At 52.1% G+C, this 20154-nt stretch overlaps 1 protein-coding gene across 1 annotated transcript; it reads left to right on the top strand.

Annotated features, from left to right (window-relative positions):
- The first annotated feature begins 998 nt into the window (after positions 1-998).
- On the top strand, positions 999-15222 carry LOC149361917 (uncharacterized). Its single transcript, XM_089568183.1, has 8 exons — positions 999-1151; positions 1497-1661; positions 1747-1933; positions 3035-3298; positions 3550-3721; positions 10945-11093; positions 12070-12243; positions 14966-15222. The coding sequence occupies exons 1-8, from the start codon at positions 999-1001 to the stop codon at positions 15220-15222; spliced, it is 1521 nt and encodes a 506-aa protein (XP_089424309.1).
- The last annotated feature ends 4932 nt before the right edge of the window (positions 15223-20154 follow it).

Genomic DNA, 20154 nt, shown 5'->3' with positions numbered 1-20154 from the left:
CTGCATATACAATGCAGAGTCGAAGACTATCGCTGAAGCACCGCTACTTTGGATTTTTAACTGTAATTATGGTAAAGGTACTGGAAGGGAATTCGGTGTAGGGAATATGGTTTCTGCAGAAAGGAATGACCCCAAGGACAGTTCAGTGGGGCTGTGTTCCAGGTTGAGAAAAAAAGTAGTGTAGAACATTTCTTCATGTGAAAATGCCATTTTGTTTTTCAAGGTCAGTTAAAATTTGGGGTTTTTCTTTTTTCCACTTCAAACGAAAATGCCTCGGGGCTCTTATTTTATGGTTTATCAGTAAATACCGAAAGTATGGAACCCTACTGCTTTTCCCCCTAATGCAGTAGACACTCCAGTCACGCCGTATCACCTCACGCCTTTGCCTGCTCTTCAGCTTTTTCTGCCATCCGACGTCAAGGCATCCCCTGATGAAACCTCTGATCAGAATTTCCAGTCACCTTAGCCGCAGCCACCCCATAGCCAGCATCAAGAGCGTACTTTAGCGATGAAAGTTTTTTTCCAATGCAATAACCCTCTGGAATGCCTCACGCAACGACACAGTCATTTTATGCAATGATTACAAACCATTTTGTCGGCCTCACTATGAATCATTCAACGACTTTCACTTGTGCAAACTGCTGCACATGCATTTTTTTTCAGTATTTTGCCCGTCCTTTATCTGTTATTCCGTGGTCCTCTTCATGTTATTTTTTAGTGCTTACAGTTTGCAGTGTTGTGTTCACTGTGCGTGTGTTTTTCTTATGCATGTATTTACACCAGTTGTACCCCTTATATAATGCCGTGGGGCCTTTATAGACAAAATAAATGAAATGAAACAGGAGGTGTAGCCCTTAAATTTTGGCACATATAGGGCACTGTATAGGTCCGTTTTCTTTCTTGCGCATGTTTCTGGCTCCCTCGCTGTGGTCACGTCCACATGCCAAGATGGCCATGTTTTGAGATGGCACAGCCAGCCAAAGAGGAGGCGCTTTGCCATGGGGAACCTTGCTCTGGCCGCTGCAATTTTATTCACAGGTGCAAGCCCAACACAAGTACTGCGGCTCTTCAAGAGTGCTGGAATTGCATGCTTTAGTAAGCGCACATACGATCGCCTGCAAAGGGACATTTTGGTTCCTGCTGTGCACAAGGCGAGCATGGTTTTTCTGGAAATGTTTCTGTGTCGACCAATACATCCTAAACACTAAGATGGGCATGTGGCTAATTATGAAAATAAATTTCTGAAGTGAGTCAACGCCCAGTCCTGAGAAAATGGACAATCCTACGTAGTACTACCATACCGATTAGTGCATTTGTATTGTTAAATGCATTGCTTCAACGTTCTCGCTTCGTTTCCTTTTTTTGCCTTACTTCTGGCCTGCAACACTCTCTCTCTCTCTCTCTCTCTCTCTCTCTCTCTCTCTATATATATATATATATATATATATATATATATATATATATATATAATATATATATATATAATTTTATTTCAGCTGTGGGAACGTGAACAGCAGTCTTTGGTAAACTGTGTGAGCAGGACTGGAGCCCAGTTGGCAGGTGACAGCCGCGCAGATTCCCCTGGCTGCAGTGCTAAATACGGCACATACTCACTGCTGGACACTTCACTGAATCGTTTAATTGACATGCAACTTGTACAGGTAAGAGCTTTTTTTGGTTTTCACACGTACAGTATGTTGGCTCCGATCAGATTAAACTTTTCTTTCCCTCGACCTCCCGTTGCAGTCCAATGAAGTTTCCAGCAGTGGTGCCATGGAATTAGAAGGCCTCAAGAGGGCACTGAAGGGCCTTGATGACAACAATGTCCGTGTGCTCGAGATAGTCACCGACAGGCACACTCAGGTGCGCAGCCACATGCGACAGCACCGGCTAGATATTCCCCACTACATTGATGCTTGGCATGTTTCTAAAGGTTAGCAGGGCTTTTTTTTTCTGTTCAGCGCTGGAAAATTGTTCGTGCCATATTTAGGCATAGCTAATGTTGCTCAAAAAAGCTCTCATCAGTATTTTTTATCCCTGTGTTTTCGAACGAGTTGCTTTGCTGCCACCATGAACCATATCAAGCCAGCCAGCAGATGAGAGAGGTTGTTATATTAGCAGAGTAGGGAGCTTTTACAGGCATAAGTGCTCCTACCATATTGTTCTATCTAGAACCACTGTCTTGTAAACTGCAAAATCGGCAGCCCTACAGCTACAAAAGAGTACAGAGGTGAGCACACTTGTCTAGAGGGAAGCTTGAGCCGAGCTCTGCACCAGAAAGAAATGGAAATTTTAAAGTATAAACTGAGTTTTAGAAATAACCCTTGTACTCGAAGCACAGCCAGAGAGATAAAAACCGTTCAGTCACATGCCCTTATTGTCTAGCCAAACAGATGAAATAAAATCTTTGTTCATTTGCTCCACTGTACGCTGCTCGAACGCTCCAGACAAGTGTGCTTACCTCTATGCATCTACAATTTCTGATCACTGCAGACTTAGCCCTGCTGTTCAGTGCATGTAGAGTGATCATATTGTGCATACATATTATATGCGTATATCGTATGTTCAATTTCAGGTCTGTACTGTTCTAGCGCTAAAATCCCTGGTCCCATATTTCGCCAGTGTTAGTCTATGGCATCTGGCAGGCTAAAGGCAGCCTGCTTGCAAGCCAGCCAGCCAGACAGTATCCTATCTAAGATATCGCCGACGTTTGTCTGAAACCTCTGGCAGACTGGTGGCAGGAAGGCAGGCTGCCTCGGGTGGGTTTTGGTTCTTAACCAGGAAAAGCAGTGCTAGCGCACCTAACTGACATTTCGTCACCTATGTAGATTGGCTGCCATTTTTTGTCCGTGCACGGTGCTATTCACTGCATTATTTTTTAGAGTATAAATCAAAGTAGTGTACTCATCATTTCACAAGACTACCTCTCAATTGCATGATGGCTTTTTCAGTGATGGGAGTGTGCCAGTTGCTTTTAAGCAGAGCAGTCCAGAATAGTTGCGTAGTTTCCTAATTTCTTCTTTTTTTACTCCAGGGCTGAAAAAGAAGCTGCACGCTGTCTCCCGGGCACGAGGCTGTGGTGTGATAGAAGAGTGGGTGACTTCTATCATCAATCACCTCTATTTTTTCGTCAAGATTGCTCCTAGGAGACAACAGACTGCTGCAGAAAGGGGCGAGCTCGCGGTAGCCATCTGGCGGTCACTCCTCAACCACGTGCAGAACAAGCACTGTGGCCACAGTGAGGAGTATGCCGACTGCGAGCATGGAGACCTCTTACCCAGGAAGTGGATTTTTTCAGGTACTTCTATCGAACCTGTTAACTTGCCATTTGTATAAAAGGGATATCTTTCAATGTTATTACGCAGGACGAATAACTCTTATCAGTCACTAATGACACTTTCAAACTTGATGATAGTTCGGTTGATGCATTGAAAGCAAGAAGAGTGCATGCCTGCTCATTGCTCTACTCTTCATTATTTATTGTTACACTAACCCTTCAGAAGGTTTCTTCTTGCATTTATGTTGTATCCTTGAATTTTATGCCGCCAGGTACTGATGCCTTTGAGAAGCTGCGTGGCGTGGTTGAAAACCATCGCCTACTTGCGGATATCAAGCAGGTGTCACCAGCTTGCCAAACTTCAAGTCTGGAGTCATTCCATTCCCTACTGAATCGGTTTGCTCCAAAGACCTACACATTTTCCTTTCATGGAATGCTCGCAAGGTATGAAGATATCAGTTTCTTCATATACGCCTCAACAGTACATTGGTGCAATTGTGTGCTAAATATCATAAACCGCCAGACTTGTGTGTTCAGTGCACCTGCATTGCTGTACAAGTCATGCATAGAGCTATCACTATCTACTTACCAAAGTTAGGGTGGACAGTATACACAAGATTTCTCATTGTGAAATTTGCAATCGTGGAAGTTGGTGTAGCTGTGTATGAAATTAGTGCAACTCCATGTGACCGCAAGTTGGAAAATGCGACTAGGTATTCTGTACTGCACTTTTTCTTGGGTTTGCTACTGTGCCGATAACCCCCTTGCTTCATAGAATTATTTTGGCTTCCCCTTTAACAATAAAGGACTTTCAATTTTATTGAATTCTGAAATAACATTCTCGCATGAATACCTGCAGTGACAGTTGTACGGTCTGCTCGCGGGCAGGTCAAATCTCGCGCCGCTCACCGCGGGTAGCCTCGAACCCTTTATCCCGAGTGGCGGTGCGGGGTGGGGGGGGAGCGAGGCTAGGAGGAAGAGTTCTTAAGGCGCCACCCCGAGGGCTAGCTCTCTCTCTTGGACCAGCCCTGCCAGAGGACCACCTGACCCCGCTGCCCCAACGACGACCGACCCCGCTGCCCCAACGACGACCGACCCGCCTGCCATGTGAGAGAATAAACCGTTTTGTGCAAAGACCTGCCTCGAGTGACTGCCTGTGCGTCCCCGTGCAGAGCAATCGCCCACAAATAATGGCGCCCAACGTGGGGCTTTAATTAACACCTTGTGGACGATTTCTCTGCCGATTTTGGGACGTGCAGCCAGACTCGTGGCAGGCCCTCTTTGTTCGGGGCCACGCCGGACCGATAGGGTTAAGGAGCGGGTCAGGCGGAATGTTCGCGGGGTAGCGACTTGTGTAGTGTTGTAAATTTGTTAGGGGTTTTGTGTTATTTATGTAGTTGTCGGGCGTTTTCTGTTGTGTATTTCCGTGTGTTTGTAGATAGATTGTTGTGTATATGAATGCTCTTGTTGCCATGAGCAGTTAGCCGGTGCGGCCGGACAGTTAGCGCGAACTATGCCCCCCAAAAAGGATGTTTCAGCCACGGCTTTGGATGGCGGGGCAGCCGGTAGTGAGACGGCCGACGCGGCGGCCGTAATAGGGCAGGTGACTGAGATGTTTGCCGCATTAGCCCGTCAGCTCGGTTCGGTGGCTGGCGCCAGCCAGGCCGCAGCATCGGTAGCATCGGCGACAACATCGCGCCCGCGGATAAATATGGAGGTCCCCTCCTTTTCCGGGTACACGGACGCGAAATCAGTCCACGAGTTTCTACAACAACTCGAGGACTACCAGACGGCTCTGGGCGCCCCAGATGACGTAATGCTAGGGCAGGTCCTGCCTGTAGCACTCGTCGAGAGCGCGGCGCGATGGAGGCGCTGCCAGCCGACTTTCCAGTCGATGGCGGACTTCAAAGACCGTTTCAGCGCCGAGTTCTTGCCGCCTGATTATGAGCGCCGGATGCTGGAGGAGCTCGCGTTGCGCACCCAACACCCAGAGGAAAGCCTCCTCGAGTACGTACGCGCAATGCAAGAGCTGTACAAGAGGGCAGATCTGACGGCAACCGACCGAGATCAGGTTGCGCGTGTGATCAGGCAGTGCCATCCACGCTTCAAGCCGTATATGCGGGGCCGCAGTTTTACAAACCTCGAGGCCCTAGCGCAGGAGGCCAAGACCGTGCAGGCGGATTTACTGGCCGAACTGCGCTACCAGCCGCCCCCCAGGCCAGCCGAATCGCTAGAACCGGGATGCGCATGGGATGGAGGCCGAGAATGCGCGATGAGGGCTCGGCGCGCCGAGGTAATGGCCGTGGAAAGGCAGGCGGAACCCCCTGTTGTCCCTCGCGCGCTCGACCCGTACGCATTCGAGCAGCGGCGTCGTGCCGGCCTCACCGGCCGCGCGCCGAGCGAGCGTCAGGAAGGCGCGGAGAAAGGGGAGAGTCGTCCCCAACCGCTTCGTGGAACGAGAGGTCCTCCGTCCACGCGGCGGGTGAACGACCGGCTTTGCTGGAATTGCAACCAGCCCGGCCAGCTAGGCGTATGCAGGGAAACGCCAGACGCTGGCGGTGATGTCTGGTGGCACCGGCCTTTCACCGTCAGCGGGAGAATTTCGTGGTTGTCAAGGCGCTAGTCAGGAAAAGAACTCCCGCGCCGGCGACGGGGAGGCCTTTGTCCCGCTCGCCTGTAGAGCTCAGGGAGTCGTTCAGTGCTCAAGCCCATTTATGCTAGTGCAGTTAGCGGGTCGACGCTACTCTGCACTCGTAGACACGGGCACAACGCTGTCACTGGTCGGTGACGAGGTGTACGAGGCCTGCCGGATAGGTAACATCCGTGTCAGACCGGCCGAAACCCCGTTAAGCTTAGCAGCTGGGGCGGCAAAGGCAAAAAGAGCAGTGCGTCTTACGATGCGCTTTGACGGCAGAAAGCGGAGACATCGCTTCGTCTATCTGCCTGGCATGTCGATACCAGTAATTCTGGGAAGGGATTTTCTCTCGAGCGAAGGCATTGTGCTCGACATGGGGGAGAATGGCTATCGTTACAGCCAGCTCGCCCCCCTCATTCCCTTCGAAAGCGCATCCTTGCCCGGCTGTCCTGCACAAAAGGTGGGTGTCCACACCTGTGCGACAGAAAGGCAGGGGAGCTCCCTCGAGATGATGAGAGACGGTGGCCCGTTAGAAGCGATTATTGCGTCTTTCTCAGGACCCAGTAGTCAGCGCCGAAGCCTCGCGGAAACTTTACTCCCGTTTTCGGATTGCTTCATGGAGAAACCGGGCAGAACCGACCTGCTTCAGCACGAGATTCAGACGGGTGATACGCGCCCTTTCAGGTGTAACCCGAGGCCGTTAAGTGCGCATAAGAGGCAGCTTCTCGACTGTGCCCTTGACGAGATGAATGATACCGGTGCGGTGAGACCCTCACAAAGTCCCTGGGCGTCACCAGTGGTTCTAGCACCGAAGAAAGATGGATCGGTCAGGCTGTGTGTTGATTATCGTAAGCTCAACTCACTGACGCCTACGGTTGCGTACCCTTTTCAGTCGATCGAGGCTGTGATGTACGCGTTAGGGAACGCGAGGTTCTTCACAGTCCTAGATGCAAGCAGAGGGTACCTGCAGATTGAGGTGGCCGAAGGTGACATTGAGAAAACCGCATTCACCTGCCACCGCGGGCTCTTCGAATTTACTCGACTCCCGTTTGGTTTGTCTAACGCCCCGAGCACGTTCATGCGACTGATGGACATCGTGCTGGGCGATGCAAGGTTCAACTACGCCATGGCGTACCTCGACGACGTTGTGATATCTCACAGTCGTTCGAGGAGCACCTCATTCACCTGAATTCCGTTCTCGATAGAATGAGACGTGCCGGTCTAACCATCAATCCAAAGAAAGTGCAGTTGGCATCGAAGAGAGTGAACCTCTTGGGCTTTGTCGTGGATGATGGCACACTGAGACCGAATGATGACAAACTGCAGGCAATTCTGAACTACCCCTGCCCCATGGATGTGAAAAGCTTGCAGAGGTTTTTGGTGATGGTTGTGTTCTACAGGCAATTCATCCCGCGCTGTTCGGAGCTTGCAAGGCCGCTGAACCTGCTGTTGCGTAAAGGCTCGAAGTGGGTCTGGGGCAAGGAACAGAGTGACGCATTTGTTGCCTTGGCTCGCGCGATAGCGAATACCGCTAGTCTGCGCATCCCCGACCTGAACAAGCAGTTTGTCTTGCAGACAGACGCTAGTGACTACGGTGTTGGAGCTGTTTTGTTACAGGAACACGAGGGCAAACTGCGCCCTGTCGCGTTCGCTAGTCGCACGCTCACATCGGCGGAGCGGAATTACTCCGTGACCGAAAAGGAATGCCTGGCGATCATGTTCGCATTGTCGAAGTTCGACATGTACCTAGACGGAGCGGTCTTCACCGTGCAGACAGATCATCAGGCATTGTCTTGGTTAAAGATGCTCAAGAACCCCGCAGGCAGACTCGCGAGATGGGCGCTGACGTTCCAACGTTACGCGTACGCCATCGAGTACCGCCGGGGCAGCTTGAACAAGGTGGCCGATGCTTTATCGCGCGCACCGTGGAATGCTGGCGGAAGCGCTTCAGAGGCGCAGCCCAGCTTTGTAAAAAGCGGCGTCACCGCTGTTGGAGAGGACGAGAGGGCGGACGGGAGTGTCGCGCCCGGTTTGACGAAGGAGGAGGCGGACAAAGGTCCCGCACGGTGCTGTGAGAAAAGGGAAGCACAGCAGCTCGTGGCGGCGACCGCTCGCCTGCCAAGGAGCGAGGCAGAAAGAAATCTGTCTTGGGGAGTAGCGGTCAGTAGAGAAGAGCTGATCGAGGCCCAGAGAGCAGACGGTCTTTGCCAGCGGGTGCTGAAGGAGCTTGCGAGCAGCGCAGCTTGCACCGGGAACGCTGAGGGCAAGTACGACGCGTATCTGCTGGGCGATTATGGCTTGCTGCTCCGCTATATTCCCCAACTTGACGAGGAAGAGGCGATAGCATCCCCTTTCCGAGTCGTAGTCCCGAGAAGGTTGCGGAAACGGTTCCTGCAGTACTTCCATGACTCAGCGCTGGCAGGCCATGGCAGCGGCAGTAAGACTTACGACAAGTTATGCTGTGTCGCGACCTGGGCAGGCATGAGAAAGGATGTGCTGGGATACGCCCGTACCTGCCCGGTATGCCAGGTAGCCAAGCCTCGGGCGGGCAAGCCCGCTGGCATGATGAAGGCGGTAGTTAGCAACTACCCGTGGCAAGTGGTCGCGTGCGATATCATGGGACCCCTCCCTCGGTCCGCGCGCGGAAACCAATTCATCCTGGTAATAACGGACCACTATTCCAAGTGGGTTGAGGTTTTTCCCCTTAGGAAGCTTGTGTCGGAACGAATTTGGGAAAAACTGTTGGAGACTTTCACTCGTTTCGGTTTCCCTTCCGACCTGATTACAGACAATGCTTCTTATTTCACAAGCAAAGTCTTTGTAGACTCTTGTCGGGCGCTTCAAATCCGCCACAGGAGAACGAGTCCCTAACACGCTCAGAGCAACATAACCGAGCGGGTGAATCAAAATCTGAAGAGCATGCTGGTCGCGACGACCAAGCAGCACAGAGATTAGGACGCGCGGCTGTCCGAACTGGCGTTCGCTACAAGGACAACCGTGAACAGGTCAGTGGGTATTACACCCGCTTACTTGAATTTTGGGAGAGAGATCGCTTTTCCGCTAGAGAATGCCCTACTCGACGCGGCGGGGCCTGCGCCCCCTCCACTTTGGCAGTACGCGGCAAGGCTCCGGGAGCGCCTGGAGGCAGCGCAGCGAGCAGCCCGCGAAAACCTCGATGTCGCGCGCATGGAGAAGGCGGATCAGTACAACAAAGGTCGCCGTCACGTAGTTTTCAACACGGGCGACTTAGTACTCAAGAGAACGCACCCACTTAGTAACGCAGCGCGCGGTTTCGCCGCGTCGCTAGCGCACAAGTGGTCTGGGCCGTACGAAGTTACGGCACGGACTACGCCGCTCACCTACCAGCTGCGGTTGTTGACCAACGGCGAAAACGCCGGTCCGGTGCATGTCGCTGATTTGAAGGCTTTCCACCTTCGCAAGGACGATGGCTGCGAAGCGGTGGAAAATCAGCGCGATGCGGCGATCTCACCCCCGGGAGGACGAGCAGGTAGCGGTGCGGTTCGCAACCGACGCTACAACCTGAGGACCAGGTAGCACCCGTGTCTCTCGATTAATAATCACTCGCCATGCTCTCGCCCTCTCAGTATGTCTTCTAGGAAGCTCCAGCGGACCGACGCCCGTGGCTCGGACTCCAGAAGGCAAGGCAGACCACCGTCGAACGGTGGCCGCCATCAAGGCGCGCCACCCGGCTGGCGGCAGGAGCCGCGCGAGTGGCGCAGGTTCCACGGCCGCGGTGGCCCCCACCGCCAGCCAAACCACGTGCCTAACCACTGGAGAGCACCTCCCAGTGGTGCAGGCCAATGCAAGGGCGCCAGGGATCATCAAGCGCAGGGCACCCCTCAGCACCCAGCCGGCGCTTCGGCCGCCGAGCAGCCCAGGAGCCATCGGCCGCTTGTACAACGACGAGGAGCGGGCCGGCCTGTGCTCGCTCTGCGGCACACTTGTCGTGCACCGGCTCCGCCATGAGGCCGGTGCGTTGCATACCTGGCATAACGGCGACTGCGACACCTTTCCCCGCTGCGCCACTGCAGAGGGGCAGCCCGGAGGAGGCGGCCCTCCGCATCCTCCAGTCCAGCCGCCCAGACCTGCTGTCCCCGGCGGCCGAGGAGCTTTGGAGGGCGCTGCCGGCAGGGCCCCCAGCGGAGCCAGGCGCCTCGCTCCCCCAGGCGGCTTGTGAGGAGCCCATCCAGCTAGCGGTGAGCGGCCCTCCGGCGAGCACCCCTCCCCCCTGCGACGACTCTATGGACCCGGACCCGGAGGTCATCGAACGCCTACTGGCGGACCCCGGGACGGACGTTTGAGGGGGGGGGGGGAGATGTAGGGTCTGCTCGCGGGCAGGTCAAATCTCGCGCCGCTCACCGCGGGTAGCCTCGAACCCTTTCTCCCGAGTGGCGGGGCGGGGGGGGAGCGAGGCTAGGAGGAAGAGTTCTTAAGGCGCCACCCCGAAGGCTAGCTCTCTCTCTTGGACCAGCCCTGCCAGAGGACCACCTGACCCCGCTGCCCCAACGACGACCGCCCCCCAACTGCCATGTGAGAGAATAAACAGTTTTGTACAAAGACCTGCCTCGAGTGACTGCCTGTGCGTCCCCGCGCAGAGGAATCGCCCACACAGTCATGTCTGTTATAAAGAAGTCATAGAGATGCTGCTTTACAGCACTACGAGGGTGATGAAAGAGTGAGCAGTGATTACTGAGAAACATGTTTTGTTCAAGATGCACCGATGCTGCAATAAGTTTATGGTCATGTGCAGCAGTAAAGCAACACACAAAAGAAAAAATTGGCTGGGATTTAGGACAGAAATGCACCGGGCTGAGGCACACAGCTCCGGGCTCTCCACAATGTACGACAAAGCATTTCATCGTGTTTTCCAAAAAAAGGTGTTCAAAGGTTTGCTCTCCTTGCAGCGTGCATGTAGGCATGCTTTTTGCAAAACTGGATGTAAAGTATGTTCTCCTTAGCAGTTGTGTAGGTTGTGGTGTGCACTTTTGATACTCAGCATCTCTTTGCACAGATCAGAACTGGCTGCTCTGCACTACAACGAGAATGCGGACAGGGTGCAACACAGATCTGCCATGGGAAGGCGTCAGTGGGCAGTGAAACACCCCAAAGCCAGGAAACGCAACCCAGTCGCATGCCCAGTCAAAGAGCCTGCAACTTTTAGTGCGTATACAACTGCAGGGGGAAGGCAAAACTTGAATGCCTACAGTTAAAACAGCATATCTAGCCCACTTTTTGCTGCAGATGCGTGCACCAAAGATTATACGAAAAAATGATATTGCTTGTAGCAGTTGTGGCATGCACAAGCTGCTTCCAGCGTTACTGTACACCAGGAGGGACCACCCAGGTTGACACCAGCACGGGCTGTCGTATACCATTTTTTTTTGTTGAACTTACTGCTGTGTATAAGTTGCACCCATGTGTAAATGACAGCTTCACAAAAAAATACGCACATTATCGCACTAGTGTATAGGACACACCTGTTCGCACATTCAGTAAGCACTGTAAAAACGCATTGGGAGAACTTTTTCCAAGAGTTTGCAACAAAAATATATGTTTCTGGCAGCTGCAGTATGCAGACATTCCTCAAACTGTGGCCCGCATGCCTGCAGTCACCCTTTTTCGTAAGCTTCATTGAGCGCAAAATGTTGACATTTCATGGATAACATTTCTAAAAACTTTTCTTTCCGATCATGGTTATTGGCCGTGGTAAAAAAATGTTGCTCAGTGTGGCGCCCACAGCTGAACACAACACTGTGCTATCATCATCTTTTTCAGAGACAATTTCACCTTACTCTAGACCAACATATATGGTTCACTGGGACTTTTGACGCTCAGCTCTTTGCAAAGTGCAAGGTTTAAAGAGATGCACTTACTTTTCAGTGACGTGTTTAGAAAAGCTGCTTCTGTGCCTTGCAGCAGCGTATTGTTTCTCCAGGATGCCAGAGGAGAGCAGGAAGCTTCAGCGTCATGTGTTTTCAACTTGTAACAGCAATTTGGGTACTTTTAAACTAAATACCTACGCTGCTGCCTTGGGTACGTAAAGAAAGAAGAGAGACAGCAGGAGAAACCCTCATACTTTGTTTTTTGAATCAAGTTTGATATGTTTTTTTCATTGCTTTCTGTGTGCCTGGTGCAGGTTATGTTGGACATCTGCTGGAAGTTGTGGATGAGCTGGTGGACAGTGGCAGTTTTGGTGCATCGCATTTGACAACTTTGCCTTCACCACCGCCACCACTTACAAGCGCTTTTGGGGCAGTGGACAAAGCAGCGCTCGTGCGGAACCACCATTCAAGGTTTGAGTCGGATGAAGGTCGAGCTAGGCGCATGGAACGCACCAGTGATGAGGCTGCATGATGAGTGAGACACTGGCACATCCATGGTGGTGGCAATCTGCGCCAGCAACTTCCCACAGGTTGTGTTGAGGAAGCTTGTTTATATTGCCACGTATCATTGTAGCGTCCGTTCGTTTGCGCAAGGCGGCACAAAAGGGGTGTTATCATTTTTGTTCGTGACGCGAGAAGCCACCGGACTAATCTCGATTGTTCACAGCCATGAACAGCTGCATCTACTTGTTTCTAGATTACTCTAGATGATCTCGACCTGTTATCTCGAAGTTTCCTTGCCGGCTTTAAATGGAACGATGCCGCGAGCAGCGGGCATTCGTAGTTCGACGATTGACGAGCACGCTTGTTGCTTACGCCGCCACCCAGTGATTCAGTTCTTTTCCGGGCGCAAGTCAGCCCAAATAAAGAGCTTCGTTTGCAAGTATTTCTGGTGTCTTCCTGACCGCTGGACTGCCGTCACTACAACGTGACATCTGGTGGAGGTGCGGGGTAGCCTTCCATGTTCCGGGCACCCCCTACAAGTCGTGACGCCAGCCCTCTGAGTCATCTACCGCAGAACATGAGTCCAGTCCACCGCGCAAGCCGACGCCTGTAAGGGGACGCACCTGAGTTCGGGATTCTGCCGGACCCTACCCGGAAGCGAAAGCCAGCAGAAACGTCTACCATGAGCTTGCCCCAGACGATGACTCCAATCATTCTTCAGCAGCCCCGGGTGCCACCAACCTTCCACGCTTCACCTGTCGCCGACCCCGAAGAATGGCTGGAACAGTTCGACCGTGTGGCTGTCTTCAACAACTGTGATGATGCTGCGAAACTTAGCTACGTCTTCTTCACCTTGGAGGGACCAGCAAGAATCTGGTTTGAGAATGAGGAAGCTAGCCTCACGAACTGGGAAACCTTCAAGGAGCAGCTTCTGAAGGTCTTCACGAACGTCGTACGAAAGGAGAGAGCCCAGCAGCTGCTACAGTCTCTCATACAACATCCAAACGAGACCGTTGCAATGTACACTAAGGAGATGAAGCGTCTCTTCCGGCGTGCCGACGCAGACATGAAAGAAGAAGAAAAAGTAATGCTTCTTATGCGAGCAGTCAAAGAGCAACTCTTTGCCGGCCTCGTCCGGAACCCACCGAAAACCGTCGCGGAATTTGTAGAAGAGGCATCCACGATGGAAAAAACTCTTGATGCCCGAGCCCGCCAGTATGACCGCCAGCAGCGCGTTTTCTCAGCAAGCTGCCTGGACACCGCTAACAACAATGACCTGCGGGAGGTTATACGTCAAGTTGTGCGTGAAGAGCTCCGACGATTGCTGCCAACGGGAACGCAGCCGCAGCTTACTTCGCTCACTGACGTCATCCGGGGTGAAGTTCAGCAGGCCTTGGGTGTGACGCCATCATCCACGCAGCCTCTGCAGCCCCCAGTCATGACTTACACCGCAGCAGTGCGCCGTCCTGCAACCTCGACGACGGGCCCAAGCCCCTATCGCTCACAGCCAGCTGCATTGGACCGCCGCCCTCTCGCCACAACCCGCCCGTCCTACGAGCGCCGCACAGAGACGAGGAAATGCGACGAGTGGAGAACTCCCGACCAGCGCCGTCCACTATGCTTCCACTGTGGCGAAGCTGGTATGTCCTCCGGCACTGCCCATACAGAAGACTGGGCATCCGAGGGTTCTCTTACGACGCTCCACGACCCCGACCCGTCCAGCGACCAGCCGAAATCGAGGAGTTTTTGCGTCGGGAAGGATGCTCATCGCCGAGCCGCCTATCAAGTTCCCCGTCGCCATCTTCACCGCGCTTTGAATCTCCTAACCGAGGTTACGCGGTGCGTGGACGCTCCCACAGCCCGCGAAGGTTAAACTGAATAAAGCAGCCTCTGGAGGTGAGGTTGCTTCTAAGCGCAAGGACAAAGATCCTCCACCTACGACACCTCCGACGACACCTCCGACGACAACTTCGACGACAACTTCGATGACAACACCGACAACGACGCGGCCAGACTTGACGCCTTTACCGCTGCCCATAGAAGTAACCTCGGAGTACGCCCACCGCAGCCTCACTACCCGACGAAGCCGAGATCGTACACCGAAGACCACGTGTAGCACGAAAACGCGAACAAGTGACCTTGAAGTTACGGTCGACGGTCACACGGCTACTGCTTTGGTCGACACAGGAGCTGACTACTCCGTCATGAGCGGGCCATTCGCTGTCCGACTCAGGAAAGTGACAACTTGGGATGGCCCGCTGATCCGCACCGCAGGTGGTAACCTTATTACGCCGTCAGGACGCTGCACCGCGAGAGTTACAGTAAATGGGCGAACCTATGCTACAACCTTCCTGGTCCTACAGAAATGCTCGCGAGACGTGATTTTGGGAATGGACTTCCTGAATGAACATCGGGCGATCATCGACCACTAGAAGCGGCGAGTGGTGTCGGCACGGAGGCCACCTGCTTATCCTTCATTCGTGACCACACTTCTAGCCTCCAATTTCTTGTGGACACCGGGGCAGAGGTGAGCGTTTTACCCCGCACCCTTACATCGTCACCCCCCACCATTCTGGCCCACAGCTCCAAGCTGCCAATCTCACCCCATCGCTATGTATGGAGGACATGCCCTCGCACTAAATTTGGGCCTCCGACGTGTATTTTGGTGAGTTTTCCTGGTTGCGGACGTGTGCTATTCAATCCTAGGAGCTCATTTCCTGTGCCACTACATTGTGTTGGTCAACATGCACTGCAAGCGTCTTGTGGACGTCATGACGAACCTCACTGTTCAGGACCTCTATCTTCGAGGACCGCTTGCCTCTATGCCCAGCATACCCCAGTCGGCCTTTGAGACCATCCTGGACAAATACCCATCCCTGCTCAGCCCATCCTACTTCTTACTGCCCGTCCAGCACCAGGTCACGCACCACATTGGGACCACCGGCCTGCCTGCACACGCTTGACCTCGGCGCCTTGCTCCAGACCGGTTCCAGATTGCCCGCAACAAGTTCGAGCCCATGCTTGAACTCAGCATTATCCGACCCTCCCCTAGCCCCTGAGCATCACCTCTCCACATGGTACTGAAGAAATCACCGGGGGCTGGCAGCCATGTGGTGGTTACCGCGCTCTCAACAACGCAACAGTTCTGGACCGTTACCCATACCTCACATCTCGGATTTCACAGCATTGTTGTATGGCGCCACCATTTTCTCTAAAATTTATCTGGTCAAAGCCTACCACCAAATCCCTGTGGAACCATCTGACGTACCCAAAACTGCCTTCATTACACCCTTCGTCCTTTTTGAATATATCCACATGCCCTTCAGGCTCCGTAACTCAGGACAAACATATCAACGCTTTGCGGACACCGTAATTCGGGGTCTTCCCTTCTGCATGTCTTACATCAATGATCTCCTGGTCTTCAGCGGCAATGCTGAACAGCACTTGCAACACCTCTGGCAGCTTTTCCAGCGTCTTTCTAAATATGGCCTCATCATCAACAGAGCCAAGTGTGGCTTTGGCAAGTTGGAGCTCGACTTCCTCGGCCACCGCGTTCACCATTCGAGTATCCGTCTTCTTCCATCCAAAGTCAAGGCCATTCAAGAATTGCCGCAGCCTACTTCAATTCACAAACTCCGTGAATTTCTTCGTCTTATCAATTTTTATCGCCGATTTATCCCTCACTGTGCAGCCCTCCTCAAACAATTGATAGGCATGCTTCAAGGCAAGAAAGCCAAGTCTGCACAACTTATGTGGTCTTCCGCCGCTCTAGAGTCTTTTGAAGTTGCCAAAGTGAAGCTATCCAGTGTCGCCCTCCTGGCCCATCCTCGTCCTGATGCACCCCTACACCTCATGACCGACACCGGCGTTGGAGTGACAGACACCGGCATTGGACACCGGCGTTCAAGTTGTACTTCACCAGCTCGTGGATGGTGCCTGGAGCCCTCTATCCTTTCTCTCCCGGAAGTTTTCCCCTGCTGAAAGGTGCTACAGTACATTTGGCTGTGAGCTTTTAGCCATCTGCATGTCCGTTCGGCATTTCAAGCACCTCCACTAAGGTCGGCAGTTCCACATTGTCACCAACCATAAGCCACTCACTTTTGCCACCAAGTCGGAGAGCAGTAAATTTTCGCCACGTGAAATCCGCCATTTCTTGTACGTGACGGAATTCACGACAGACATCAGACATGTGCAAAACCTTGACAACGCCCGGCTGATGCACTGTCACTGCTTCCCTCACTTCTGCCACCTCGTCAGCCAACCTCGACTCTGCCGCTCTCACCACAGCACAGCACCAGGGTGCGGAAATTAAGGACCTTCTCAAGGGCCCCAGCGGATTGGCTCTTCGTGAAGTTCTCCTCCCTTCGTGCCCATCATTTGCGACACAGTGACAGGCACTCCCCGCCTGTTGGTTCCCTTTGCGTTTCGTCACCTTGTTATCAAAGCCCTACACAGCCTCTCCCATCCTGGATTTCGTGCCACGCAGCATCTCATTATGCAATGTATTATGCCTGGCATCAACAAAGACATGCGCTCCTGGGCCCGTACTTGCCTAGCACGTCAACAGTCTAAAGCACAGTGACACACGACATCTCCTTTCGACTTGGTCCCTCCGCCATCAGCACGTTTCGACAGTGGCCACATCGGTATCTTGAGCCCTCGGCCACCTTCTACTCGATATTCCTATCTGCTTACGTGCATTGACCGTTTCACTCGCTGGCCTGAAGCTTTCCCTCTCCCCGATTCCACCTGTGGCACCATCGCCAGAACATTCGTCGCCGGCTGGGTGTCATGATACGGGGTTCCCTAGACTGTCACCGCCGACCATGGCCTCCAATTTGAGTCTTCCCTTTTCAAGAATCTCATGGATCTACTTGGGACGTCTCAAATTCGCACTACTGCTTACCATCCTATCGCCAACAGCATGATTGAAAAGTTCCGCCATTTGCTAAAGACAGCCCTCAAAGCACAACTGGATACTACTCACTGGTTGGAGTAGTATCCTGTGGAGTAGCGTCCTGGTTGGACCCCCTCCTCGCTCATTGAACCTTGGCACTACTGCCAATAAATCAGCCGATGTTTGCCCAGCCTCATATTGGTTGACGCGACAGTTTCATCCAGGAAACCAGGACACTGTGGGTGGTGATGTTTTTCAACTCCTATAATGGTTTGGTTTATGGGTCCCAAAGCGCCTCAGGCTATGAGGGACGCCGTAGCGAAGGGCTCCAGAAATTTCAACCACCTGGGGCTCTTTAACGTGCACTGACATCGCACAGCACACGGGCCTCTAGAATTACGCCTCGATTTAAATGCGACCGCTGCGGCCAGGATTGAACCCGCATCTTTTGGGTCAGCAGCCGAGCGCCACAGCCACTGCGCTGCTGCAGCGGCTCTCCACTCCCATAATGCGCCCACAGAACAAGTATTCTTATGCACACTGAGGATGGAGGGCACAGGCATGGCTATGACGAAAGGTGTCGTGCCATATGCAGCAGATGGGCAAGGTGGCTGCTCAAGAAAGCAGTGATGCTGTCGAAACCTTGCAAAAGTGCAAGATAGGGAGGTGTTCGGTGCGTGACAAACTTTTGGGAGAATTTTTAAGAATATTGTATCCAAGTGCAATGTAGTCCCAGTACTTGAACATATGCTATACTACTAAAATCATCCATCACCCACCAGCGATTTTATCAAGCTGTGGTCTTCTGGTGTGACCTTGGCAGGAAATGCGAAGAGGTTGAATGTGACATGAGAGTTAAGGGCTCTGCAGAAAAAAATGACATCCAGCTGGACAGATGGGGCAGGTGCTACTCCTGGTTGTCCCTCTTGTGAATGTCTTTTGCTACAAAGCTACTTGCTGTGCAACATGTCCTGCTGTATATGGCACACATGCAAGCTCTTGTTGCTTGCTTTTTATCAGCCTCATAGTTTGTGCCTATGTCACTATTTGCTTTGTCATTTTCTGTTTTGTGCATTGGCGCCAAGGGGTATCGAGCTATCAGTCAGTATTTAATGTTACAGATGTTTGTTTGCGTCAGGAGTTGGCACAACTTGTTACTGTGGGGGAAAATGAGTGGTCTATTCTGCTGTGACAAGATTGAGACCCCAAGAACTGTTCCGTTGCCTTTCTGTTCCTTTGCTTATGTCAGCATGTTATGGCTGGTATACCAAGATTATTGTTTAGTTCTACTCTTGTCGCATTAGTGCTCGAGATGGCTATTATTGTTATTTTGCTGAGGAAGATTGGCTGCACTTCATGTCACGCTTTGAGCTTCAAGCAAGTGCCATGTCAGTGCTCTTTTTTTGTTGTTGTATGGGGTGACCAAGAAAAGTCTTGCTATTTTATTCCAGAAGTCAACACCAGTTTGGAAATAATTGCCTGAAAAGCAGTTGGGGTGTGTGTTGGAATATTGTCTAGCCAAAGCATTTGTTACATCCTCACAGTTAAACCAGTGATGAAGGTATATGGAGTTCTTGCTTGTGTGTATACTCTATTTCATACATAGCAGGCAACACTGCCAAAGCTAGTGTGCCTGTTCACAAAGGCTAAGTTCGTGCCCAAAAAGTAATCTGCCATACAACCAAAGTGAACACAAGCATACAGGGTATGTCCGGAAAGTAATGCAATTTTATCTGTGAAAAAATATTTATTGAAGATATTGTTACAATGTTCAAAATTCTTGAAAGTCCCCTTTGGCATCTATACATTTTTTCTTGCAACTCTGCCATGCACTGCACGCATCCTGGAAGGCGTCGACAGGAACCTCGTTTAGAGCCTTTGTCACAGTGGTTTGGATCTCTTCGATGTTGCCAAAACGGACTCCTTTCAGGGCACTGTTGATTCTCAGCAACAGGAAAAGTCTACTGGAGCAAGGTCAGGACAATAGGGGGGCTGGGGCAGCGTCGCCAAGTTGTGCTTGCCCAGGAACTCCCATACGCGCAGAGAAGTGTGGCTGGGAGTGTTGTTGGGATGCAACTGCCATGTATCAGCGATCTCCCTTTGCGCTTGGAGGACCCTTTTTCTCAGTCTCTCAAGCACACCCACGCAGTAGAGCGCTTTGACTGTTTGTCCACAGGGTACAAATTCTTTGTGAACCACACCCTTGGCGTCCAAAAAGACAATTTGTATTGTTTTCGTTTTCGACTTCTCATTCTTGCCTTCTTGGGGCAAGGGGATTTGTGTTCGCGTGCAGATGCCATCGCATGTCGTGACACAGCACTATCAGTAGGTACATGGAATCAGCGATCCTGACCCTCCCAGAGCTTGGGGCAGACTGCGCAGTGATGAAAAGTGGAAAGTCCCCCCCGCCTAACCCAACCAATCCGAGCGCGGTAGGGCTGATAGCAGAGCTAGAAAAAAATACTTGCATTAATTTCCGGACAGACCCTATATATCATTGCGAGAAGCCTAAAGTGCCGTGACTGGCCACATTTTCATCCTGCGACTCATCAAGGCTTCGAGAAGTAAACATGCATGTGGCGGTATGATACGTGGTTGGTAGGTGTGAGGATTGTGTGAGATTGCAGGTTGTATTTAACACAAACACTAAAGGTATAAGCAATAAACGAGGCGGCTTTTATAGGAAAGGAAACCAATTTCAGTATGGGCTTGGAAAAAAGGAAAGAAACAAGAAAGCAACGAAACAACACACGGTAGAAGACTTTGACCTTGACGCGGTTCGGTGGCCGGCCTCCGTGCGAAGACGCTGTGGTCGTGGCGGCGGACAAGGCGAATGAGCATGGCAGGGCCAGGCAGGCCAGTGCGAAACAACAGACAAAAATTCACCGCTCCTATCCATGGGTGTATCAGGACTGGCACGATCAAATGGGCCGCACACACGGGGGGAACAGAACAAAATCCTTGCGACAAATACAGGAAAAAGAAAGTCAAAAAGGAA

The sequence above is a fragment of the Amblyomma mixtum genome, chromosome 2, assembly GCF_055824585.1.
Source record: "Amblyomma mixtum isolate Tamu chromosome 2, ASM5582458v1, whole genome shotgun sequence".
Lineage (NCBI taxonomy): Eukaryota > Metazoa > Arthropoda > Arachnida > Ixodida > Ixodidae > Amblyomma > Amblyomma mixtum.
Note: the sequence above shows the minus strand (reverse complement) of the source record. Positions and strands in the feature narration are given on the sequence as shown.